The 27,111-nt window shown below is 41.9% G+C and overlaps 5 protein-coding genes across 5 annotated transcripts; 2 read left to right on the top strand and 3 right to left on the bottom strand.

Moving 5' to 3' along the window:
- Positions 1-10,249: 10,249 nt before the first annotated feature.
- LOC130267138 (histone H4) lies at positions 10,250-11,043 on the top strand. Its single transcript, XM_056516474.1, has one exon. The coding sequence runs from the start codon at positions 10,277-10,279 to the stop codon at positions 10,586-10,588; it is 312 nt and encodes a 103-aa protein (XP_056372449.1). The 5' UTR covers positions 10,250-10,276; the 3' UTR covers positions 10,589-11,043.
- Positions 11,044-11,948: 905 nt separating this feature from the next.
- Positions 11,949-12,425, top strand: LOC130267115 (histone H3). The gene has a single exon (XM_056516450.1). The coding sequence runs from the start codon at positions 11,970-11,972 to the stop codon at positions 12,378-12,380; it is 411 nt and encodes a 136-aa protein (XP_056372425.1). The 5' UTR covers positions 11,949-11,969; the 3' UTR covers positions 12,381-12,425.
- A 3,003-nt stretch (positions 12,426-15,428) lies between these two features.
- LOC130267113 (histone H3) lies at positions 15,429-16,568 on the bottom strand. Its single transcript, XM_056516448.1, has one exon. It carries the CDS (start codon positions 16,559-16,561, stop codon positions 16,151-16,153), a length of 411 nt encoding a protein of 136 aa, XP_056372423.1. The 5' UTR covers positions 16,562-16,568; the 3' UTR covers positions 15,429-16,150.
- A 1,204-nt stretch (positions 16,569-17,772) lies between these two features.
- LOC130267135 (histone H4) lies at positions 17,773-18,500 on the bottom strand. Its single transcript, XM_056516470.1, has one exon. The coding sequence runs from the start codon at positions 18,465-18,467 to the stop codon at positions 18,156-18,158; it is 312 nt and encodes a 103-aa protein (XP_056372445.1). The 5' UTR covers positions 18,468-18,500; the 3' UTR covers positions 17,773-18,155.
- Positions 18,501-24,874: 6,374 nt separating this feature from the next.
- LOC130267100 (histone H1.03) lies at positions 24,875-25,600 on the bottom strand. The gene has a single exon (XM_056516433.1). The coding sequence runs from the start codon at positions 25,575-25,577 to the stop codon at positions 24,897-24,899; it is 681 nt and encodes a 226-aa protein (XP_056372408.1). The 5' UTR covers positions 25,578-25,600; the 3' UTR covers positions 24,875-24,896.
- Positions 25,601-27,111: the final 1,511 nt, after the last annotated feature.

Below are 27,111 nucleotides of genomic sequence, written 5' to 3'. Positions count from 1 at the left end.
TTTTGTGTTGTTTTGTTTTGTTGTGTGATGTTCCCTAAGAGGATAGAAAGATTTTGATATTTTTACGAATAGTCTGTCTCCAAAGCGAAGTTGTTAATGCCTAGTTAATGCCTAGAAATCCCAGATAAATTGCTATTTTAACACTTTCTTGGTTACAGTAGTGGATGCTATTCTTTATTACTTACAAACATCAGAGGCAGACTTGGGGGGGAAAAATGTCTAACAGGTATAGATACACTAATATGTATTATAGGGTACTTGAACAATTATGGAGCCAGCTGAAGCATCAATCATCACTCAATAAATCAAATACTGTAGAAATCTGGTCTTCATGAATAGAATGCATCAGTTTCAATATAACTTAAAAATATTTGAGCACTGACTGCAGTGGTTTTGTGAGCTAGTTTGTTTATTGTTTGTTTTATTTTTTTGTAAGTTTCATATTCTTCCAATTTTTTTGTTTAAAGAAAAATGAAAAACCTTGCTATTGAGCTTTCCATCCCAAGCCTAAAATATTGAAGTAATTTTCAGACAATCCTCATAAATCAGAATCAGTTCTAATTATCACAATCTCACTTAATTATTGAGTTTCATTATGTGACAATAGAAATTAATTAAATTTTTTAAGGACTGCAATGAATTGCTTGGCTAATTTTTTATTAAATCAGAAGACAGAATCCTCGATTGTTTTCTAATTAAAATGCAGCTAAATTTTTTTTCCCGTTGGTTTGAAAGAATAAGTTAAGATCAAACTAAATATTTCACCACATTGCACTTTGTAGAAATTTATCGTGCAAAATGTCAGGGGTGTATTTAAACAAAGGAACATCTTTTCTTCTCTGGATAAATTTGAGATTCAAGACTACATGAAATATGTTACGAAGGGCCCTGCCATGTATTTTGATATACTGACTGATAAAGACACAATAAAATTATACTTGACAGCAAGCAGTTTTAATTTAAATGAGACAGATCAAAATGACAATGATACATTAAAATTACAATTGAAAACATTAAACTGTGACTCTTCCATATTCTCTTTTATTTCTATTTTTTATTTTGTTGTGCTTTCATCCAGGTGAGGTCATAAATACTTTGAAGCAGAGGAACAGAAAGAGGAGATTGGAAAAAATTAGGCTTGTCAGTAACCCACATTAAAAAGCAGAACAAAAAGCACATTGAAGTGTGCTGTGAAATCTGCCACGGTTCACATGAATATGACATTGATCCTATAAACAAGTTGACCTAGTCCACAGTAGCCACAAATTCTGATATTTCAGTGTGGCAAGTCGTGTGAACAGTATAAACATGTTTAGGAGATAAAAAATAGTCGGTTGTGGTAAGATGAGGGTATGATGCATATTTTCCAGCCTAGATGAACAAAGGTAAAGCAGAATGTGACTGTAAGTGATACAAAAGAGCCGCGAAGCGTTGTCATCCATCCGGGGCTGTTTGATGTGATGTCCATCCTTCAGAGAATAAAGGCTGCACGATGGTTAATGTGCTTTAATCCTGCAGCTTTGACAGTTCGGTGCTAGAGCTCTGTGAGTGCTTTATTACACTTGAAACCGGTCAAGAAGCTGGGAGTGGACGGTGTCAGCTCTTACAATGCATCCTGAGAATGCAGCTGTGGCCCCCGGGGAGCATCCTCTTCACACCTCATTCACATTCACATTTGGGCAAGTTTCCCTTCAAGCTTGCTTTTAGCAAACCCGTTCTCAGCCCATCAGGAGAGGAGAGGCTTCCTTCCCCGTAACCAGACCGGAGGTGAGAGATAAAGACACGGGATAGAAAGTGGTGGGAGATCTTGGATCTTGTTCCCTAAGGAGCGCAGTCGTTCCAGCTCCACCTGCAGCAGATAAGGATTGCTGGCCCCATTCCATGGTCAGTTTTAAAGGCACAGGAACGTTCCTGGATGTTTTTGGGGTTTCTTTTTGGTTTGCTTCTCTTTTGTTTTTGTAAGGAAAGCGTATGAGGAAGATTGTGAAGGTTGTGATCTAAGGTGGTTCAAGGGTAGAATGTAGGTCCTCTCTTTTAGCTCTGGGTGCATCCCTGTAAATCCTCGTGTTGCCTGCTCCCTATTTTGAGTTGCACTTCTGAAATTCTTTGCTTTTCCTAGTAGCCTGCGCCATTGGAAGTCTTGGCAGCTGGCCTCCGGCATTGTGTGTCAGCATCCTTTATTGTATCTTCTCCTTAAGCATCACACTGTCTCTTATCTGCAGATAATTATCCCTGTATCCCTCGCCCACTTCTGAGAAGACAGAATGTTCCTGGTTTCACCACCCATTTCTGGGGGAAGCGATTTTTTTTTTCCCGTGTGTGTGTATCAATAAAAAAAAAAAAAACAAAAAGAGAGATTTAGAAATATGAGGTGATGTGAAAAGGGGAAGCTTTTTTTAGGGGTTATTCCTGCACTCCAGGCCAAGCAACGACATTTTCTACTTAATTGGGTAAAATAAACTTGTCAGAAGCTTTGAGCAATTTTCAAGTTTGCACTGCTGTGAGTAGCTGTTAAATGCAACGCTGAACCACAATGGAAATTTTAGAAACTGATCGTTGCAAATAGCATTGAATTGCCCTGGATGCTTTACTGATAAGAGGAAAAAAAAAAAACCAAAAACACAAACCATCAAAGCACATCGAGCATTTGAGCACATAATATATCAAATCAATGGTAGATTAGGGAACAGTTTTTCAACCAGACAGAGAAATTTACTTTTTGTCAAAAAAAAATCACTAGAAAATAAAAATTTTTTTGAGTGAGCAGGTAATAAAAATTGTTTGCAGTTTCCATGCGAAGAGATATTTCAATGTGACTCATTTAATACTCAATTGATCAGCAAATATTTTTCAGTGTTCTCCCTGATTTCCTTCCCAAGCACCCTGTATTGTTGTCTCTGTTATCTCTTACTGAGGAATTCAAACCTATTTTTGTCCTCTTTTAATGTGCACCCAAAACATGGCCTGATTTCCTTGCACCATCACACACATGCCCTGGCTTCCTTACTCAGCTGTGTAGGTGCTAGTGCAGATTACAGAGAAACCTACAAAATCACAGAGTATTCTCTAATACAGGAATCTGCAAAACAAGAAATAGTTCGTATATAGAGGAAAAATTCCTAAAATTGTATGGTAGAGAAAATACTTAGGTTTTCTTCTTGTCGAGAGAGAAGATTTTCAAGGAGGGAAAATATTAGACAAATAAAGGCAAATAAGGCATTCAGACTGCAGGAGGAGAGCAATCCAGATAAGCTGATTAGACAAATTTAGCTGAAAGCCTACACTCAATTACAATTACTATAGTTAGGAATGTAAAGATACAGAGAAATTGACAACTTTTAACTGCAGCATGCTGTCTTATCCATAAATAATAATTTTGCAGTGACTCAAATAATCACTCAATATTAATAATAAAAAACACCACAACAAGGTCAAAAGACATTAGTTAGGTCTCTGTCATGCTGAAATGAAATTCACAGTACTGATTCAGCAACTGCAAAGTTTATATGTAGGGAAGATTCAAGGTGTCAAAGTGTTTTCAGTAGTAAAGAAACCTATATCCTTTTAGTTATAATTAAACTAAACTAACAATAATATATGGAAAGTTATTTCAGCATTTGGACAATCACATTTGAAAAAAAACCTATCTCATCTTTTAATCTAACACTAATGCAGTAGGTCCTGGCCATACTCAAAGAAGGATCAGCTAGAGCAGGGGGACACTAAAACCTCTATGGGGAGCATATTCCAAATAATTATTTCTTAGGTTTAAATAGAATTTAACACAGCACTCCAGTTTCTCTCACCAGTGCTGAGTGGAGGGAAACAATTCTTTCCCTCAGGACCATTTTGCACACAGTTCCTCTCTGGGTTAATTTGTGAAGCCTGTGTACAAATTAACCCCGAATGACACTCCCATGACTTTCTGAATTTTGGAAGTTCAATAGAGAGAGCTTCAAAAAACACTTTACCCTCTCACACAGTCCTTAGTTTCAAGGCTTGTCAGGAAGAGTTTGTACAACCCTGATTTGGCTCTGTGCTCATGCTGAATATGACTGAAGAGTTTGTTAAGGCTAGTAAGAGTCTCAGCAAAACTTAAATTCCTACAGTTTGGAGTGATCAAAAGGTGACTGATCAAAGAAGTGACTCTTCTGTAACTGCTCAGGTTTTGCTAACCAGCAAAAAGGGCATTTTTAATTTTAATAAATGACCCCCCAAATCTTCTCTTTTCCCCCATATAATGAGAGCCAAAAGCATCAAAATATTCCTCCCAGCTTCTGAAGCCTTTGGATCAGAGATCCTCTTCTAACCACATTTTACATCTCTCCATCCATCCATGAGACTGAGAATTAGTAGTAGTAGTGTTAGTATGCTTAGGAACCTCAGTTCTGAGCAGGACTCTGTATTACTTTATTCCACAGACCAACCAACTTTGGATAGATTTCAGCTGAAGAAAAGGGGAAGAAGGCAAATGCAAAAAGATGAAGATCTCCATGAAAAAATGTGGAAATGTAACCCTGCCTGTAACTTTTACAGAGTACCTGAAGAGAACTGGAATGTGGTATTTGAAACTATGTGAATTCTGTCTATCCTCCCAGGTGCACAACAGAGTCAAATTATATTGGTTTATTTGATTGTTTGTTTTGTTTTGTTTTGTTTTTTTTTTTTTCTTTTTGTAATGGAGGCAGTAAACACTGATTTAGTCAGAAATGCAAATTGAAACTATGCCATCAATAGAGAATAACTCTGTCCTACCCCTCCAATCAGACCCAGGATGTAGATGTAGTTAGATGCCATTTCCCAAAATATTAAAGGTGATTCCAGCCCTTCATTCTGAATGGGGGGAAATGGGATGCTGAAAATTTCCCTGGGACAATATGCTGCAAGCCCAGCTCTGCACCCAGCCTATGAAGCTTCTCTCACTCTTTAGATTTCTGAAGAGTATGGCCAAGACCTAAATACAAAATAATTTTGGATTACAGATCAATGCATTTCTCAGGTTAGAGACTCAGCATATGCTGAGGAAGAGATAACTCATTGATGTTGAGTTGTATTAATTACAAGGTCAAAAAATTTCAGGGAAGATATGAATAAAAATTAGAATTTACAGTACTCAAAACAGATTTAAAGGAAAGAATGAAAACCATATTTAATAGGCTTCTTCCAAAACTTTCTTTATTAAGAATCTCAGTACAGGGTGCAATGTTTCCCTGGAATTTGCTGATTCACTAAAAATTTTCTCTCAGTATCATTTTGTTTAATTTTAGAAAAGTACTAGAAATAAAAGTAAGAGTCAGGAAAAGAAGCACCAACCCTTCTAGTAGTAATTTGTATTTAAATGTTTATGTTTGGCAACTATGAAATTGAACTGGAGTCTCAGACAGCCTAGGACTGCAGGGATCAGTCCTAGACCTGATATAATTTTATTTCTGATCTGAATTAAAATCTGCGTATAAATATTGTGAGTATCAACCAGGAAAAATAATAAAAATGGTTGAGAACATTTTATGTATTGAAAAATGCCAGATAAGAGACTCTGCCTTCAGAGACACATTACATCCTTCATCTGGAATAAACTGTACCAGTTTTACAAATACTAAGAAGTGTTGCAAAACTGCTACTGTCAGCAGGAGCTGACAAGCACCTGAGTAGGTCTGGATCTTCAGATTATAGTTCTGTGTTGACAATAAATCAAAAACAGTATGTTTGTAGAAAAGGATCACAGTGCCTGCTTCTATAAGGCAGGTGAAGATCTTCCTCTGTAGTCAGGAATGCTATACTCCTATTTGGAGTTTAGGCCTAGTTTTTAGTTTCAAATTTCAGGTAATAGGAAGTAAACAATAAGTCAATACATAGAAGAGAGAAATTGCAATTGTCAGACATTTAAAAATTGTTCCCTGATGAAAAAAGCATTTATTATTGAAACAGAATGGTGAAAAACTGAAGTTTCTTCTGAACACTTAAAACATGATGGGAAAGGGAGTGATTTTTCCTTATTGCAGAAAATTGTAGAAAATATATTGTAGAAAACACAGGAAAACAGATGTTCATTGCTGCAAGTCAGCAGTAAGGAAATAACTTCTAATAAGGAGTAAAAAATCTTGCAGGGAGTGACAGCAGTCTCCACAAAACAGAGTGACTGAGTCTCAGAAATAAAATGGGTTCTCTTGACTTGGTAGAGGGTGGAATGCAATAAAAATTGCTCATGTCTAGGTATAGGTAATTATCACAGAAATGTTGATTAAAGAGTATCTGTGTGGACAAAGGAGGAATGCTGTATGCAATATACTTGACATTTTATGACATTTTTGGGACTGTTTACCAAGTGTTCTTGTTTGGGATCAGAGGGACTACAGGCAGGATCAGGCTCTTGCATATTTGAAAATTGTCACTGGCACAGGGCCAAAGGGTTATAGTTAACAACTTAGTGTCTGCAGACAACTGGTGTTAAAAACAATGCTCCAGGGCTGATATGATTTAATATTTTCTCGGACAACCTGGGTGATGAGAATGTACACTTAGATATGTGGATAGCACTGAGTGAAGAAGGCTAAACAGGGTCAAAACTAATACTTTGAAACAAAAGGGATGGTAATAAACTTGAGGGCCAACAGAAATCTTGTGCAGTTTGTTTAAGAGAAGTGCCAAGTTCTGCACATGAAGACACTTGTATGATATTGCCTCAGACCATTTAATGGCTGGTCTGACCTGGACAGGACCTGGACATTGTGGTGACTTTCCTCACTGCTGTATCCTTAAAGACAAGCTGCGTTGGCCAGAGCATGACCATGAATAAATTTGTAATTGGTCGAGGTTTTCAACTGGATTTTTTTTTGTTTTCCAACCAAGTATTGCTGTAACAAAAAGAGAGCACAGCAGCAGTGTCTGGAATCACTGACACAAGGCATATCACCATTTTTCAGAGTTGGCTTCCTCTAGAAATGCATAGCCCAAGACAATATTCAATAAATTTCTACTAGGATGCTTACATTACATTTGTTCTTGGAAAGGTATGCACCATTTAGACAAGGCAGAACTTCAGCTGCTTTTAAGCACTTACAGCTCTACAAGGGTTGGTAGAGTTCAGCTGAAAAACATAGTGGCCAGACCAGCTCTGCATGAGCCCAGGCAACAAGAGGAGCTGCTCAGTCTCAGTTCTGCAAAGAATGTGGTGCTTACAGGAATGCTATGGCCATGGCCAGTGTTTGCTATGCATTGTTGTCCTTGCCCCCTCTTACAGGTTATTGACCTTGTTCCCTCTCTGCTATATCCTATAATAGTTTCATGTGAATAACTGAGTATTTCATCAACTTCCCAACACCCCAAACTTGATCTGGGAGTTCCTCCAGCCTTTTTTTCCTGGGCCTTTTCAGCTATACCTGCTGTTCCAGCTGTTCAGTGAGCCTGCAAGACTTCAGTTTGTGCATGGAGTGATGGGGTGAAGCCCATGTAAGCCTTCTTCACTCAGACAACTTCCCACAAGACAATTTTTGGAAGATTTTGCCTCTCTGCGGATCATTTGAACTGTAAGCTGCTCTGTGTGAATGGCAAACTGGGTCCTCAAAGGTGCAGCCCAAGATGCTGGACCATGACAGAAATCCTTTCTTGATTTATCAGTCCCTGTGTGGTTTCTGAATTTGGCAACAAAGAAGTTGGCAACAGCCCAAATCTGGGCTACAGCCCAAACTCTTATATCTCTGACCAGCTGGAGGGGTTAAATAAAAAGATGAGGATGGTGGTTCCAACATCTGACTATCTGAATTAGCAGGGAAAGGTGGGGGAAATACTAAATTATTTATCAGTGTACCAGTCATTAAACTAAATTTGTGATATTTGCTAGTTTTACTTGGACATCATAAAGCATTTCTGTACCTATGCTACTGCCAGAAGATTCCTTCCAAATGATAAATCTACACATGCAAATATTGACTTTTATGCTTTAGTCTTAAAATCAGAGCTTTCTCTGTTTAAATAATTTTTTACCAAAATGCTGTGCTGCTCTACATTAGTAAGCACAGCTTTCCTACATGGCTTATGTGCTGAACTGAGAGTATGTAGGCATGGGATACAGAGCACAAAGAACACTGGGGTAGATTTAGTAGCTTAAGGACTAAGAATTCAGATCTTGTGCAGTTTACAGTCCTGTGTAGAAGCAGGTCCCAGCTGATCCCATCTCCATGCTGCAGGAGTTGAATACTCTCCTTCCAGGTTCTTTCAGACATTGCTTGAGGAGAGTTTAATGTTTCATTTCAAATTTTTCTAAAGAGCTCATTCAGTATTACATTGTATTTTTAATTAGCAGAAGGACACTGTACTGAAATTGCAGCCAAACATAATAAAGAATTTGCAGTATACAGCTGAATCACTGTAGAAAGTAAATTCTCTTTACTGGTCTCTATATGCTCAAAATCAATGCTGCCCCCTCACTCAGTCCCTGTGGTGGAATATGTTGGTTAAAATCATCTCAAGATTGTTGCTATCTCCAAACTTTTCTAGTTGTTCTCCAGTTTTTACAGGTTATGTTGGGCTGATTCACATGTACACGGCCCATCCTTCCCACCCCTCATTCTCATCTGGCTTGCTGAAGGAAGATATCAGTTTTTGTTAATCATCTGAGGAAATCTGATGATTCACTGGTGCAGCTCTCTTGTCTAGAGCCATGGTAACCCTGCAGTGTCCCTGATGTTGAAATAAGTGCAGTGTTCCTTGCAGCTTTCTTTTTCTTTTTTTCTTTTTCTTTTGCAGTTTTCTTTTTCCAGCTCATTGTGGTTTTGCCCTCCTCCTCTGAGCTCTCCTCTCTTGTGGGAATATGCTGGTCCATCAGAAGAGCTCAGGTTTTCAGTACAAGAGAAGAATTTATTTATTTCCTCCAGATGAGATCTATCTTTTCAGCATGGCAGATCACAAGAGCATGGATACAGTGAAAAGCAGGGATCTGTACAACCTGTTCTCATTCCAGAGGTCATACTGCATTTCCATTCTTCCTTTCAGAGTGACAGACAATATTTTGAAGAGGGAAGGAAGCACAAGCTGCCAGTGGGTGGAAAATAAGGCATATGAAAATTTATCCAATAATTACACTAAATTAAAAACTATAAGTTTAAAAGTACAAATGTATTTCTAGAATTTTTTTCAAATAAATTCTTAAAATATGCCTGACAACATTTTTTTACTAATGTTGACCTAAATACAAACCCTGAAGTATTAGTAGCATATAATGAATGATTTTTTTAAACTTTACAATTTTAAAGACTACATAGAAATTATGTTTACCTTTCATACATATAAGGAAAAGAGAAAAAATAGTATTAATAAGGTATCAGTTTTACCAATTTAGGATGTTTTTGCATGATGACATTAGGAACATCCTAAGACAAAGACCATTCCTGATTTTCACAGAAGATAATTCAGGATATCTTTTGTTTCCAGTATTTACACACACACACACACACACACACACACACACAAAAACAAGGATTGAAAAGCTGAATCTATAGCAAAAAAAGAAGAGTGAATTTTTTACTAGTCAAGGAGCAGAAATTTCAGTCTATAGTTATAGTAAAGGTAATTCTGTAAAAAATTAGAACCCAAAATTTCCTCCAGTACAGTAACTCAAACTGAGCCAAATTAGCAGAAGTCACAGAGTAATATAACTTCTAATAATAAAAGATTCTATTCTACCTTCTGGTTAGCATGTGTATACAGACAAAAAGGTGCTGATGTAAAATTCTAATATTTAACAAATGGGAAGTGGAAATCCAAATAAAGAAACCTATACAATTAAATATTGTGGAAAAAAAATTAAAGCTATTAAGAGATTTCAAATCATTAAAAATTTTATAAAACAATTTTTATAGCACTTTGAATACAAATTAACCAAAAGTATTAATGAACAACAGTATGAAAATAACGAGAATTTGAAGCAATTCACACCAACCCCTGCCAGTGAAAAAAAATGCAATACACGCAAATATTGAACGGCTTATAGAAATCTAAGCGGGGGGGAAGGGGAGGAAGCTTCCCAACTGTATGAACACGTACATTGCTGCATTTTTTTTCGAGGAGGGGCTTTACTCTTTGGTTTACTTGCCAAACCTCACAGCCCCCAAAAAGGTAAGCGCGAGCGCTGTTTCATCATCGGTGACGCATCGGGGAGAATTGGCGGGAACCCCGCCCCCTTCGCAGTCCTCAACCAGGTCCGACCACACCGTATAAAGGCGCAGCGCGGGCGGCGCTGCCTCAGAGCAGCAGCGGCAGCAGCGGCGGCGGTGTCATCATGTCTGGTCGGGGCAAGGGCGGCAAGGGGCTCGGCAAGGGCGGCGCCAAGCGCCACCGCAAGGTGCTGCGCGACAACATCCAGGGCATCACCAAGCCGGCCATCCGCCGCCTGGCTCGGCGCGGCGGCGTCAAGCGCATCTCGGGGCTCATCTACGAGGAGACGCGCGGGGTGCTCAAGGTATTCCTGGAGAACGTGATCCGCGACGCCGTCACCTACACGGAGCACGCCAAGAGAAAGACGGTCACGGCCATGGACGTGGTCTACGCCCTCAAGCGCCAGGGCCGCACTCTGTACGGCTTCGGCGGCTAAAGCTTTGCGCTCCTGCCAGACCATCGCGACAGAGACCCAAAGGCTCTTTTAAGAGCCGCCCACTTAATCTAAAAAAGAGCTGTGTTGCTTTAAGGTGAAATCCTAATTCTTTTGGAACTTAAGGGCTCAAAATTATTCTTTACTTGACACAAAAGTGTTACAAAAAAGTTACACGTTAACTATTCTCTAACTAATAGTAGTCACAGTTGTTAGAACGCTGAAGACCGTTTTAGCTAAGATTACGGAATCTTAAAACGATGATTTTTAAGTACTCTTATGTTTAGGACTGTGTATTTGCTATCTTAACTAAAAAGTTATCAAAGCAACCTAAATATAGTCTGCTGTTTAGCGCTGACGCCTTAAAGGCACGCGTGTATATCCCTGCGGTCACCTCATCTGTGGGGGGATTTTCCCTATCATTGTGTAAGCAGTAGGAGCGTACACGTACTTACATTAAATGAAGTTAACATGAGAGGTATCAGTTTCTGAGCCCCTTCTCGACGATGGCAAACGATCCCCATTGTCCTCCGAACGTGGTGTGTAGGAAATTGCCTATTACTTGTTCTTCAGCTGTGTTTAAGGTTAGTAATACATTTCATACAATCTGGGGGTGCCAGAGGTGCTCTCCTGGTGTCAGTACCTGCCTTTCCCCTGATCCGACTCCAAATAGAGCTCACCCAAATAGGGAAATACTGCACAGAGAGGAAAAAGTAAAATTCACCTTATAACTTGCTGGATTCCCGCAACAACCTCATGATACTTAGAATGCTGAAAGAATCTGTAGTTTGACAACCCTCTCTCTTAGATTAGAAAATTCCCATTTACCATTGATTTCGGTCCAAAAGCATTCACCCTACCAGATGAAAGTTAGGCTAAGTAGAACCCAACCCGTCCAAGCAAAAACCCTTCACAATACGCAACCTCACCCCACGCAACCCATAGTAACGAAAATCCAAGCCCCAAAATACTGTTACGATTCCTATTCTGAAATACAAAACTCAATTAGAGAGAAAAAAACCCCACATTAATTTTCCATGCATTCAGCTCAGCAAACTGCTAATTTACAGTTTCTCATTTCCTGCTTAACCATTTCTCCTTAAAAGTCTCATTTTTTGGGGGACACTGTGAATATTGTGATAAGGAAGAAATTGCACTTAAAACAAAAGCGGGGAGGGCGAGACCGGGGGGGGCCCAGAGCGGCAGCCGTTGGTGAGGGCGCGCGCTTTCGAGGCGGGCTTTTCAAATTTGAATGTAGCCAATGGCAGCGGCGCATTCCTGGCAGCCAATCAGAGGGCGGAACCGTCTATAAAAGCGGCCGCGGCAGGCACCGCTCTTGCTTCTTCTCTTCGGTTCCCGGAGTTCGCGGTCTGTCTCCTGAGCGATGGCGCGCACGAAGCAGACGGCGCGTAAGTCGACGGGCGGGAAGGCGCCCCGCAAACAGCTGGCCACCAAGGCTGCCCGCAAGAGCGCGCCGGCCACGGGCGGCGTCAAGAAGCCGCACCGCTACCGGCCCGGCACGGTGGCGCTGCGCGAGATCCGGCGCTACCAGAAGTCCACGGAGCTGCTGATCCGCAAGCTGCCCTTCCAGCGCCTGGTGCGCGAGATCGCGCAGGACTTCAAGACCGACCTGCGCTTCCAGAGCTCGGCCGTCATGGCGCTGCAGGAGGCCAGCGAGGCCTACCTGGTGGGGCTCTTCGAGGACACCAACCTGTGCGCCATCCACGCCAAGCGCGTCACCATCATGCCCAAGGACATCCAGCTGGCCCGCCGCATCCGCGGCGAGCGCGCCTGAGTCTCCAGTCCAGGACCACTGATCCTGAGCTATTTCACCCACACACTAAAGGCTCTTTTAAGAGCCACTACATTGCACAAGAGAGTTGAAACACTGTTTTCCTTATGAGATTGCAATTCTGAAGTTCTTATAAATTAGTATTATAAATCTGACGTACGCAATCCAGTAATGACATGTATCTTAAATTGCTTTTTTCTTTAGGCAATGTTGTGTTTAAAATGAGGTGCTTGCTAATATCCTTCAACTGTACAGAAGAAGTAAATGGTAAGAAGCAAATTAGGGTTCAAATACAGGAAATGAGAAATAACCTACTTGGAAGGCAGGCCTCATTTTCCCTTCCCCTTTTTTCTCTCCCCCCCGCCCTCCCCTCCAACTTGATACTCCGTAAATCAGCCTATTCGGAAAGGTACGTATTTTACTTTAAAGCATTGTGGAAGGTATAACATGATTTTTTATTGAAAGACAAACACCAATTTTCAAACATCTTTTTATTAACTATTCTACTCTATTGTTGCTTTTAATGTGATATTCCCTTGAAATTATTTGGATACCTCAGAGCCCTACATCTATTACATGACTAAAACAGAAGTGCTAAGGTTATAAACTTGATGATACGATTAAAAATTGTAAAATGCAGTAATTTAGTTGTGTGTGGATGTGTGGGTGTGTGTTGGGATAGGACAAGATGGAGATGACTTAAATGAGAACCTGGAAAGGGTTAGAGAATCTGATGGTTGTTTCTGACAAGTCAGCTCTTCTATTTTCCCAATACAGGGAGAACACTGTCACAGAGAAAGTTTTGTGTCTTCTTTTGGGGACCACATCAGCTGAGGAAAAGAAAGGAGCTGTCAAGGCTTGGCAGATTTAGCCAACGGGGGAGCTGTAGGAAATAGGCTTATATTGTTTTGAGAGCTAAAGACAAGTGTTTTGTATTTGACAAGAAAACTGAGTCGGTAGAGCAACATGCTCAGGGAGATCAAAGGCCAACCCTTAGCAGAATTTGGTTGATTCAATAAAAGTTTGTAGTCAGGAAATTACAGTTTGCCTTTAGTTCAATTATTAGTTGTACCAGGTCCCACGGACTGTCTCTGTTTCAGTATTTTAGAGAGGTCAAGTTTTCTACAACTTCACAAATAAAGCACTGAGATTTCTATTGATTTTTCTGTCACAACATCTTTTCCTCTGTCCTTGACATTTGGACTCCAGCCTGTCCAAAAACCTTTCTTTAAATGTTACCAGCCAAATTGTTCTGAAATCAAAACTCAAACATTTGAGTATAACATGTGGGGAGCCCTATAAGAGGTTTCATTTTTTTTTTTTTTCTGAAACAATACACATAAGTTATACTGTATTTACAAGAAATATTCAGAGCATACTGATGTAGGTATGAAAGTATATATAAACACATATATGTAAATGTTACATACCTGTATACACACCTTAATGTCCTCTTTTTCCATTCACAAATGTTAATTATTTTCAGATCTATCCATCTTTCTCAGCCCCCTTGGCCTCAGCACTATCTGGCACGTTTTTCTTCAGTTACAATATTACATGGTGTACAGAAATAATAGAAATTGTTCCACAGCTGGTACTAGATAGATGATCACTCTAAGTCTCTTTCACTTTAATGATTCTATTACCTTTAATTTTTCTTTTGTATATCACCACTTGCACAATACGGGGTGAGAATTTATACAGTGGCAGTGCTCCTGCTGGAAGAGTACAGGACTGTGCCTAAGTGTAATTAAAAAATAACTATATTATTATAATATTAATATTGAAAATATGTCTGTCTACTCTCTAAGACATCAGTAGCATCCATCATGATATTACTTGTTGCTACATACTTGCACTTTATTGCTGATTTAAACTTCATAACTAGGCCCAAATTCGAAGTTAGAAGGGTTGGTTAAAATATTTTCTCTGTGTTCTCAGGTCATATAACAATCATATCCAGTAAAATTGCTAAAAGGGACTGGGTAGGATCTAACAGCAGTGATATGGTGCTAATTGTTAGAAATAACACAGAGTTTCTTGGTTTTTTTATTTTTCCTGGTTAGTGCTAAGTATGCTCTATTGCAACTGAAGCAAAAGGAAGGAAGAAAGAAAGACTGAGTTTATCCTTTAGTTTATTATTTTCTCTGACTTTTAAGAGAACATGGAACTTTTATGGCCTACTGAAATATTTCCTTCTCTCCCCAGGCTGTTAGTTAAAAGTTTCTTATAACATCATGCTGTGTAATCAAGACAAGGAGAAATCATCATCATGCTACAACATACAACTCTCCTTCCGTTCCAACTTTGTTCCAAAATCAGGCCAAATGATCAGTACTTTCATTCAGGGGGCTAAATGTGGGGGGAAGAAGAAACAAGGGAAAAAATAAAAAAAAAAGAGTTAATAGGCAGAATGCCACAAATAAATCTTTATGCTGCCTGATGGGTACACTCAGAAAGACTTTTTATTTTCTTTTCCCAACCACTCAAGTGCTGTCTCTGACAGATGGGGTCTGTCTGCAGCCCAGCATCTCTAAGCAGGCAAATAGTGCCCAGAAGCCACTAATGACAACAGATGACCACTCTGGCTTCTATCAGCATCCTTGAAGTCCTCTCCAGTCCTCTGAACTATTGCATCCCAAGCACAAGATGTGAATTTTTGTGGATGGAGAGAATAAAGGGAGATGGCTCCATAAATAACTGAAGAAACATCAGCTACTAATAAACCTGAATTTAATTTTTAACTTTCTGTTTTGATTCTCAGACTCTTGTTATTTTGACCTTGTCTCATAGTAAGAATTCAAACAAAAGTGAGTCCTTAGAAGGCTGAAAACTGCAGGTGTATCTATCTGTCCTTCAAGGAACTTATGAAGAATCCTAAACTGGCTGCAGAAATGACACTCAGCATTCATCTGATACAGTAATGCAAGTTTAAAGACACTTTTACTCTCATTAGTGCAAAAATACATAAATTTTCCCTCCATGGTTTTTATAAAACTTACTGAAAATACCCCCTCCACAAAAAAAATCAAACAACCAAATGAAAAGAAAACCTACCCACAACCTTTCCTCCCCGAGTTTTGTATTATTATGTCAAGAAATCTGGAAGTTTGCTAAGTTATTCCTCTCTTCAGTACTTTTCAATCAGTTTTTTGCCCTTTCCAGTTCCTTTTCTGTGGTGCAAGAAGCCTCATGCACCCCGTGCCATTGGCATGGCTGTCCATCGCTTTGAGACCAGATAAAACAATGTATATCAAATCTGAGATATCAAAATTGACGTATTAGGATATTCCTGTTCCTGGCGTTAAGGATTGCTGCAGCAAGGTGGCAGCCCCCTTAAGGCAATCTGTGTTAGCTAGGTTTGACAGTAACACAGGGATTTTTTGTTCCTGCCTTGAACCAGCCAGCCAGTTTAAGGTGATTTCCTGAGCATGGATCCACTCCACACACAGTAATACCCCTGTCAGTCGCCTCCATCCCCTTTCCTCCTCAAAGCTGCGTCACAATCACCAGTCACAGGGATGTAAACCACTCCCTCCTGTCTGAGGCTCACTAATCATCCTCCCTTAATATATAAATTCATCCCACATTTCTCTCACTCGATTTGTTTCCGCGCCCGTTTTAGCTTTCACAAAGCACCTTGACTTCACTATTTAGTAAATCACCCAAGTGAAACTTGATAGAAAGTATAAAGCAGCGCTGCAGCTCTTTTTGATGTGTATGTGGTGGCTCTTAAAAGAGCCTTTGGGTTTCTGTAGCCTGAAGCAGAAAACTTATGCGCGCTCTCCGCGGATGCGGCGGGCCAGCTGGATGTCCTTGGGCATGATGGTGACGCGCTTGGCGTGGATGGCGCACAGGTTGGTGTCCTCGAAGAGCCCCACCAGGTAGGCCTCGCTGGCCTCCTGCAGCGCCATGACGGCCGAGCTCTGGAAGCGCAGGTCGGTCTTGAAGTCCTGCGCGATCTCGCGCACCAGGCGCTGGAAGGGCAGCTTGCGGATCAGCAGCTCCGTGGACTTCTGGTAGCGCCGGATCTCGCGCAGCGCCACCGTGCCGGGCCGGTAGCGGTGCGGCTTCTTGACGCCGCCCGTGGCCGGCGCGCTCTTGCGGGCAGCCTTGGTGGCCAGCTGCTTGCGGGGCGCCTTCCCGCCCGTCGACTTACGCGCCGTCTGCTTCGTGCGCGCCATCGCAAAGACCGACCGGACCGTCCGCCGAAGAGGAAGAACAAGCGTTAGATCAGCCTGCACAGCCGGTATTTATAGAGCTGGCGCGTCTCTGATTGGACCACAGTATCGAGCTCTGATTGGCTGCCGTGTGATCCCAGCCCGGGTCTCGAAGCTCTGCCCGGAGCCGCTCGGCCCCGCGCTCGGGGCGGCTCCAGGGCCCGGCCCGGGCAATTCAGACCCAGCGCCCGAATCGCTCCTGCTCCGCCTCTCTGCAGCCTCCCGACAGATCGTGAACAGCACGGGCCTAAATTCGGCAGTTATTTGCTCTATGATTTTCTGTGTCTTTGTTCTGTTCTGCTTTGCTTTTTGTAAATTATGGGCTGATTACAAAAGAAGGAAAAGCTTCTTTCAGCTCCGTACGTGAATAAGCGCGTTATTCTCAAAGACACAAAGGACAGATGGGCTGGTACCTTGAAATAGAGGCATTAAAAAATCCAGTAACACAAATTTGTAGCTATGATAATTATTTAACAAGCTGTAGTGGTTTAAATAATTTTGAGTCTATTATCTCCACGTTTTAAATATGTCGTTTTCACCAGGAAATTCTAAATGAGAAGTTTTAGGTATAATCAGGCAACATCCTGATGATGATAATACTTCGGACATTTTTTTTTTTTTTTTTGTGAAATTAATTGAGAAGGAATATAATACTGGTCTCGTGTTTAATTTTTCCCTACTCACGAAAGTGTGAGAAAATCATACATGCAAACATATATCTATTGATTGATATCACTGTTTGGAAGTGCGAAATGATTTTTGAAGCTTTTATATAAAATTAGAAGATAAAATTCTTTTTTTCCCTTTGATCATGAAGTACCAACAAAAATGTTTTTGATGCGAGCCGCATACTGGAGCACACTTTGTATGTGAAAATGAAAGACATATTAGCGCTAGGCTGTTTAGATATAATTTTTAAAAAATGTACTTCTTGGTTCCTAATTTGATTTTATTGCACCCTCCCCTCCCCTCCCCTCCCCTCCCCTCCCCTCCCAACCTTTCCCTTTCGCCCTCCCAACAAGCCCCCAAAATCACCACAAGAAAACCGTGTAAAATTAATTGTTTTATTTTAAAAATAAAGGAATCAGACAATAGGGGTTGGGGGGACGGAAAGAGAAGTAACAAACAAAATGTTAATTTAGGCCAAATTTGATTTTTCCCGAGTCGAAAATATGGAATTTTTTCGTACGTAGTCACAAATCAAAATTAGGAATGATATAGAATAACATTTTAGATTTTTAAATCGGCGAACACACGAAAACACGTTTTCAGTAAATGTTTCGAAGTCATTTTTATAAAGGAATTTGGAACACAGAAAAACCCCCACAACGTATTGTAGAAACGAATTCCGTACTAACACAGAAATCAACACATTTAGATAGCACTCAAAAAGCCTTGGTAGAATTACATAACACCTTTAGTAAAATCTTGAAGTAGTATCGCCATTATTTTCACGAAGCCGCAACATTGTAAAACAGCTCTTTTGAAAGAAAAGGTGGGTGGCTCTTAAAAGAGCCTTTGGGTCTCTGTCGCGATGGTCTGGTAGGAGCGCAAAGCTTTAGCCGCCGAAGCCGTACAGAGTGCGACCCTGGCGCTTGAGGGCGTAGACCACGTCCATGGCCGTGACCGTCTTCCTCTTGGCGTGCTCCGTGTAGGTGACGGCGTCGCGGATCACGTTCTCCAGGAACACCTTGAGCACCCCGCGCGTCTCCTCGTAGATGAGCCCCGAGATGCGCTTGACGCCGCCGCGCCGAGCCAGGCGGCGGATGGCCGGCTTGGTGATGCCCTGGATGTTGTCGCGCAGCACCTTGCGGTGGCGCTTGGCGCCGCCCTTGCCGAGCCCCTTGCCGCCCTTGCCCCGACCAGACATGATGACACCGCCGCTGCTGCTGCCGCTGCTGCTGTGAGGCAGCGCCGCCCGCGCTGCGCCTTTATACGGTGTGGTCGGACCTGGTTGAGGACTGCAGAGAGAAGGGGGCGGGGCTAACCTCCGGCTCGCGCCGTTTCCTTTCTTTCTCTCTCGCACATCCCGCGAGCAGAAAATTTCTGTGTTTGTGCCATTTTCCCTTCCCCGAGGCACAAAGTGTTCGGTGATTCTGTCGTTTTTCTGGTTCGTTTCTTGTGCGTCAGATAGCAAGAACCGCACTTTTTTTTTTTTTTTTTTTTTTTTTTTTTGTGTAATTATTCATGTATTTTTTTAAGCTTTGATATGTCGTGATCATTCACAGAAAGTTAACCCTTTTATTGATTCACTTAAACTGTGCTCTGATTAGTTATTTCAAATATGTACGGCCTATGTATTTAATTTGCTTTTATGGATTCTCGTGTGCGGCTTCGCTGTTTATACACTTATTGCACTTTTTAAAAAATGGATAATCTTGCAGCAAATTCTGTCCAATCATGTTTCTTAGCAGTTCTACCTATCCTCGGGGTTTTTCTCACATCTTAATTTCCCGCTTTCTCTCAATGCTAACTGAAGGTGAATTTATCAGTACAGCTATGCCAACCAAGATTTTACCTTTCACTTTCGTGTTTTAAGGTAAAAGTATTCTTTTGGACAAACATTTTTACAATATTTTCCAGTGCTGTGATGGCATAGACAAGAGCATGCTAAAAATGCTCTAAAAATAGGGTGATTTAAAAAAAGAGTGGTTTTGCATTTATCGGGTATTTATTACTCACTTCAGCAGAGGAAATTATTCTGAAATTTTGCTGTTTAAATGAAGCAACATTTAGCAAAAATATTCAGGAGACTGTTTTCTACATGAAAATTATCTGGAAGGATAAAAGTTTCCTGTATTGAGTGTTTGCTGCCCTCTCATGGACGTTTTTTGATTGCTTGAGAGTGTTTTCTTTCCTTACTGGTTCGGCAGCTTTATGTAATGAATGCTTTCATGAGGATACAACAAAAGATTGAACAATAATCAGTCTATCTTCCCACAGACCACAGGTAGAGATCTTGCACCTTTCAGCAGAGAAATCACATCTGTCTCACTGATAAATGAAAACAATGTGATCTGTCACATGTTCATGCACCATCTTTTCAGTATGGGCCCAAAGGAATCCCAAATGGGGCAAGACAAATACCAAAACTCTGAAAGGGACATCCTAACATTTCAAACCTCTAACAAAAGCTCTGTTCCACAAGGAACTCAATTGTATTCTTTTCTGGGCTATGGAGATACCTCTGGATTGCAGTGGGGATGCCACGGCTCAGGTCAGGGTGTTATCTCTCCTAAGGCCAAAATTCTCCTTTCAGGGAGGGAATTTCAGGGACCAAGACTGGTCTGCTGTGGGAGACTGGGCTATCCGAAGAAATTGGGAAATCTGTAGTCAGTTCTTCTGCCACTTCCAGGAGATTTTGGGAGTAAAGTAGGTATAGCCTGCACTGGAAACCATATACTTGGTGTCGTGCTTGCAGCAGGTTTTTCACTCTGTGAATGCCCAGGCAAGTCCCCAGGGAATTACCAACAGGGCAGTTTAGCACTACTGGCTGCAGAACTCCCTGAACTTGCCTTGCTATGAAAATCCAGATCTTCAGTCTGCTCAATGAGGCATCTGGGACTGATTCCATCACAGTTCTTCCCTAGGAGCTCTTGCCACGTGCAGATGCCTGCCATGAGGCTGTCACAAAATCCTGGGCAAATCACATACCTAAGAAGCTTGTGAAAAGTTGTCCAGCTCTGTAAAGCTGAGCTTTTCTTTCTGTGTGTTTTTTTTTTTTCTTTTTTTTTTCCCAATGGAACAGAATGAAGATAAAGCCTCATAATATAAATCCTGCTCCATAATGAGCTGCTTCTGCCCAAGGATTTGTAGCATATAATTTCCTCTGTCTCTTGCCGTCTGTTTGCTTTGCAAAATATCAGAAACCATTTGGAAAAGTATTTTTTTTTTAAATAGTCGATACATGCTTATTCATAGCATTGATTTTTTAAATCATGACAGAAATACAGAACTAATAAAGGGGAGCAAGTTTTGAGCTGAGTTCACTCACAGTTGATTCTAAATTATACACCAAGTATAATCTGTTCTGTGAGGTGATAAAATTAAACAGTAACTTAAGATCCATTGAATAATTTCCGTTAGAAAAGACATTCAAAGATCATACAGACTAATCTCTCTGCTGCATTAAGAGTACAGAAACTTGGCAGAAAATGAACACCCTTGCATTCCAGCTGGTCCTCAGTGATCAGAGGGGTTGGGTGCAGCTGGCCTTAATTTCTGATTCACACAAATTCAGCACTGTAAGCCTGGCAGTGTCAAATAAGAAGCACGAGCACAAAAATAGTACAGTTTAACAGTTTCAGCTCTACAGATCTGGTTGCATTTAATAAGAACCACTGTAATCACAGACTGGAGAACAGTGAATTTTACTGAAGCAACAGAACTACAAATTGAGAACTGCCAGTGCTAAATGCACTATGATAGAGGTCCAATGAGAACAATAATGTTGCGTTAACCCAGATATTATTCTTATTCTTATTCTTATTCTTATTCTTATTCTTATTCTTATTCTTATTCTTATTCTTATTCTTATTCTTATTCTTATTCTTATTCTTATTCTTATTCTTATTCTTATTCGAAGGCCTGCCCAAAGTCTTTTTGTCTTCCTCCCAAACAGGTTAAATTTCTCCCCTCCTTATATACAGCATAATCTTATCCCACTCTCCCTCTTACATGTGGCATGATCTAGGTGGAGAATTGTGTAATATAGTCTTATATGTGGTAGCACATACTTTGTAAAAGTTATCAGCATATGCAGTAGCTTGCAACTTAATATATAACTGACTTTATCAGACAAAAGTTACTTTTTTGGCCATGTGTCCTTCAAAGTTCAGATCATAACCTTGTTCCATTTGTGCTATTCTTCCAAGACAAAGTGTCCAAGCCACCCTGTCTCCACAGGAGCTCCTACTTCAACCCAGTTATTCTCTCTTGACATCAACAGTGCATCTCCCTATGTGCACAGATAACAAAGGAGGTACAGTGCAGGCCATAGACAGTGAGCTACAGCCCCTGCCTTGGCCCTTGGTTGTCATCTCACACCTCTCTGCTGTAGGTAGGGACTTTTCTTACTAGATTACATTTCAATGTTTGATATAAGCCATAATCCTATTATTAATTTTTTATATTTCAATTTTTGCACAGCTGCTGGCAGCCCAATCCTTAAATCATCGAGAAAAAGATTCCTGCAGTCACTGAGGTTTCACTGATGTCTCAACAGTTCATGCAGGACTGATGAACAAAAATCATATGGGAATGGAAATGCAAAGAGTTCAGCAAAACACTATGTGCAAAATTAAAATCAGAATGCAACTCCAAATCTAGAAATGAGTGTCCAAAAATGAGTATGGAGAGAGAATGAGCATCCCAGGAGGAGTCACTCTGATGACTTCATTATGCTTTGACAACATTCTACGTAGAGGAGACACCTCAAATTTCCACAAAAAAAAAGTATCTGATAGCCCTGTGTCCAGCAGTACATTGGTGCATTGGGATCTAGATAGTAAAAGAGAAACTTGTGGAAGGAAAATTCAGCTGTGCAGTCTAACTATTTCAAACGTGTCTAGTTGAAAAGTAGTTCTGTACCCAAATTCAAGCTGGTTCAAATCTGTGCTGACATGCAAGCAGCAGAGAACAGGTCTGGAATCAATGCTGTTTATGTTGCACTCTTCCAGATTCCACACTGGCTGTTCCCAGCTTCCAGCCCCAACATTCTAGGTGTTTCACCACTGAGCTCCTTCCTTTGGAGAACCTGCAAACTTAGTCTTGAAATGTACATAACCTATATTTTTCAATTTATTTAGCTTAGAATAACAGGAAGGATTTTTTTTTTTTTCTGGTTTCTTCAGCTCTCATGGTTTAACCCCAGCCAGCAACTAAGCACCATGCAGCTCATTCCCAGAGGTGGGGGAGAAAATCAGAAAAGAGAAAAACTTTGTAGATTGAGATACAGACAGTTCAATTGTTGAAGCCAAAGCCATGGAAACAAAGGAAAACGGAATTGATTCATCCCATGGGTGGGCAAGTGTTCAGCCACCTCCAGGAGAGCAGGACTCTGTCATGCATAATAGTGACTGGGAAGATAAAAACAATCACCAGATTATTCCTCTCCCTTCTTCTTCCCCCCAGCTTTATCTCTGTGCATGGAACTGCAGGATTGGAATATCCCTTTGGTCAGTTGGGATCAGCTGTCCTGGCTGCATCCCCTCCCAACTCCTCTTGGATGAGGTGGTGTGAGAAGCAGAAAGGCCTTGGGTCTGTGCAAGCACTGCTCAGCAATAACTAAACCATCCCTGTCTTAACAACACTGTTTCCAGAACATATTTTAAACATCTTTCCGCCTGAACTAACATAGCTTGCTTTATATGGAAGATTTCTTAATAAATTGGTGGAACAGTTTCGCTTGCAATAAAACTCCACCTTTAATGTTTTTAAGAATTGAGACCCTAAGGGAGACTTTTTTTATTGTTTTTCAAAGACATGATGAGGCCATGCAGAATAAACTCTTCCACCTGACTACCATAAAAGATACAGAGATACACAAGAGATACAGGAATAACATAACCCACTAAGAGATAAGGACGATATGAAGAAATATATATTTGAAATTAAGCTGGTTTTGTGGTAATTTGGTAAGCAAACCTCAGTTCAGTAGGTCAGCAAGTAATTCAAACCATGATAGCAAAATAGTATCCCGATTTTTTTCTTAGGATATTAACTTTTCCTGTTTGGAATAAGAACCTGCTTCTTAGCTAGAGAAGCCTGCTGGAGGTGATGTGGCGTCCTGAGGGGGACACAGTGACCAAATCACTGATGTGGTGCTTGATAATTTAACATAAGCCATTTCTGTGGGAGAATCTGTCTGGAGTTGTGCACAGCTCTCCCACAGCTGAGATGAGATGGCATCTACAGTGCACAAAGCTGAGGGGAAAGGTGGATGAGAAGCCATGGATTAGGGTTACTGACTGATATGCCACTGGTGCAGTTGGCATAAAGATGACTTTACGCTTATCCCCACCAAATGAGTTTTCTCAGACCACTCTTGCTCTTTTCCACTGCAATCCTTTTCTCCAGTGGGTATCTGTGCTATCCTGCTGAACTCAGCTTTACAAGTTTAACAGGAATTTTTGGTCTGATGCTAATTTTGTTCATGTAATGGACAGTATAACCACTGGAGCTTATATACAGTGCATTCAGCGTTCCTGCAGACGTACACACTTTCCTGTTGTGTGGAACAATTTCTTAAAATATTTAAGTTATCTTTTAAGTGAAAGATCAACTTTGCTAGAGCTTTGTGCTCATTAACGAAGTAAATCCTTACCCACAGGCTATGCTCGCCTCTCACTCACAATAAGCCGCTTTCTCATAGATCAATCTCAGCAAAAAGTGTGCACTGCATCCTTTAAACAGAGAAGGGAGAATTGCCAGTGACCAGAGCTATAGGTTGATACGCGTGCAGAAAATACCAAGATTTTATGGTTCGAAGTGTGCAAAAATGAAAAACCGGCAAAGAGCTGAGCGCGGCAGCTGCAACGAGCGAGATTCAGAGCACCGAAGTGGAGGAATGCACAGCACAGCTCGAATCCTCCAACTTCTCAGACCCCTAGGGTTTCCAAAGCGAGCATAAAACCGGACTGGAAGTGAAAAAACCCGAGGGGACTGGGGAGGTGGGAGAGGCGGTACAAACCCACCAGGGAGTTCCGTAAGCCTCTTCTGCGGAATGAACATGAAGGAAAAGGCGGAGCGCCTCTTTAACCCGAAAATTGCTGGGTACTAGAAAAGTCAAGAGCTCGGCCAATTTTTGCGGAGCGCGGGCTTTTAGAACGCTGCCGGGCTCTGGGGGCGGTCCAGGCGCTGCTCTCCGCCTCCCGGCTGACCGGAGAGAGCTACGGAGAGCCGCAGCATCCCAATCCCAATTCCCCCCCCCCCAGACCTGGGTCGCCCGGAGCGGTGCCTCAGTGCCCCGAGGAATTCGGGCTCGCACCGATTTCCTGGGGCGAAGGGGAAGGTATTTGCAAGCAAGCACAGGGATTTTATTTATTTGTAAATGAGATGTGCCGCAGTGAGCTCCGCTGCGGTGCTGCCCTGCACTGGGGAAGAAAAGAGCGCAAAAATGTTACCGGGTCCACCTGAAAGAGACAAAAACGGAGCAAAGAAAGGGTAAAATTGCACACACCTTATACGGACACTTAAAAAATACTAAGTGAATTCCAGCTCTTTTTGTAAAAACTTGGGTGGCTCTTAAAAGAGCCGTTGGGTTTATCTGCAAGGCAGATAGGGCTTCTTCCGCACCACTTTATTTTTTCTTGGGCGCTGCCTTCTTTGCCTTGGCTGCTTTCGGCTTGGCCGCCTTGGGCTTGGCTGCTTTGGGCTTCACCGCCTTCGCCTTAGCCGGGCTCTTCGCTGCTGCCGCCGCTTTTTTGGGCTTCGCAGCCTTTGTGGCTTTCTTGGGGCTCTTCGCTGCTTTCTTGGCTGCGGCGGCAGCCGGTTTCTTTGCCTTCTTGGGGCTCTTTTTCGCTGTCACCGGCTTCTTGGGCTTTTTGGCAGCGCTGGCGGGCTTCTTGGCCGCCGGCTTCTTAGGCTTGGCTGCTGCAGTTTTCTTCTTGGGAGCTTTTTCCTTGACTTCTCCGGGTTTCTTGCTGAGACGGAAAGAGCCGGAGGCGCCGGTGCCCTTGGTCTGCACCAAAACGCCCTTGCTGACGAGGCTCTTGATGCCCAGCTTGATACGGCTATTACTTTTCTCCACATCGTAGCCGCCGGCGGCCAGCGCCTTCTTGAGCGCGGCGAGGGAGAGCCCCTTGCGCTCCTTGGAGGCGGACACGGCCTTGGTGATCAGCTCGGTGACGCTGGGCCCCGCGGGCTTGCGGGCTTTAGAGCCGCTCGCCGCCTTCTTCGGCTTCTTGGCGGCGGGAGCCTTGGCCGGGGCCGGGGCGGCGGCGGCGACATCGGGAGCGGCGACGGGAGCGGTCTCGGCCATGCTGTCCCTGCGCGATCCGGGCGAACAATGGGAGCGCGGCCGCCGCCGCCCCTTTTATAGCGGCGCCGCGCGCGCTGATTGGTGCGCGCCGCCCCGCGCCGCCGCCGCCGCCGCGCCCGCTGTGTTTCTTCCAGGCGCAAAAAGGAGTTTTTCTTCGGGAAATTTGCCGCCGATGAGCCCCGTTTCTCTCAGGGAGGGAAGGGGGGAGGCTGTGCTACAAGCTGGTGGAGTTTCCCGTTAGAAAGAGGAAAAATGAGGGAAGCACGAGCGCTGAAACTCAGCGGCGGGCAGCCGCAGAGACCTCGGCAGAGAGAAATCTTCCGCTTATATTTTAAATTAAAATTTTACAGTGAGCTAAATGGGTACAACCGGCATGAAATTTTGTTCTTTAGAAGGTTCTCTACAGAGCAGTGCAAAAACAGAGCGGTTTGAAAGTTCGGTCTCAGAGAAAATCGATGTTAAACGCGAGGAAGTAACACAGTTTCGCCCCATGGTGCAGACGCTGGTGCAGAGCTGATCCCCCGGCTGAGCGCTTCCCTCCGAAACCTCCCCGCTCTGTGTGTCCCTTCAGCAGTCACTGTGGCTCAGCTCCGGCCTTTTGGGGAGATGTTCTTGCTTTAACAGTGTGTGTGAAAGTCGTTGTTAGTTTCCTTTTGCTTCGGCGTTGCAGTGTAACAAAGTGCCCCTCTGAAGACTGATACTCCGGTCATTACATTTTCAATGTAACCTTAACAAAGTAGCTTTCGTTTATTAATTTCGGAAATCAGGATAACTGCAATTACAATTTTTTACCTTTTTTTTTTTTTTTTTTTTTTTTTTTTTACTGTTAATCCGTACACTATTTATTCGTCCTTGCCTCTTAATTATTTAAAATTGATTAGGAAGCATAATCTGAAGCGTACTGAATTTTGAAATGTACTGGGAGTTGAACCGAAAAATTCGTCTTTTGAGGGTATGTTGGGTAGCTAGGTCACTTAACGCGAAACTGATTTCTCGGTTTTAATGAATTAATGTTGATATATAAGATTTATTTTTGGTAACACCGTATGATGCTTCACCACTTTGCTACTTTCAGAAGAGCAGAACCTACACCTTACCAAGAGGATTCCTGCCCCGGGAAGTGGCAGCTCGATATTACAGACAATGGATGGATTCTCTCTTTTTTCTTTTTCTTCGTTTTCAATGCAATGTTGCTTTCTTTCAAATACCAAGCAATTAACTGAATGCCTGCAATAGTTTTGTGTTCTGTACCCGCCCATATCCGGGCCATCATCTGCTCCTAAAAAACTATGAGCAGCTATATTCAGAGCTAAAAGGAGGTGTGAAAGGGTGAATAAAATGTCGGTAAAATGTACAGTCCCCGCTGTTAAGAGAGTGTAAAAATAAACAGTCACAGTGACTTGAGTAATTTGAGAAATGTCATGTTCTTTTCTTATTACCCCTGTTTAATTGAAATATCTAAACTGCTAAAATCAGAGGAAGTACTGAATTTCTTTTTGTAATTTGAAATATATTTTTTTCCTCTGCTTGAAGG

This window comes from Oenanthe melanoleuca, chromosome 1A (genome assembly GCF_029582105.1).
Source record: "Oenanthe melanoleuca isolate GR-GAL-2019-014 chromosome 1A, OMel1.0, whole genome shotgun sequence".
Classification (NCBI taxonomy): domain Eukaryota; kingdom Metazoa; phylum Chordata; class Aves; order Passeriformes; family Muscicapidae; genus Oenanthe; species Oenanthe melanoleuca.
This window is presented reverse-complemented; position numbering and strand designations above follow the sequence as displayed.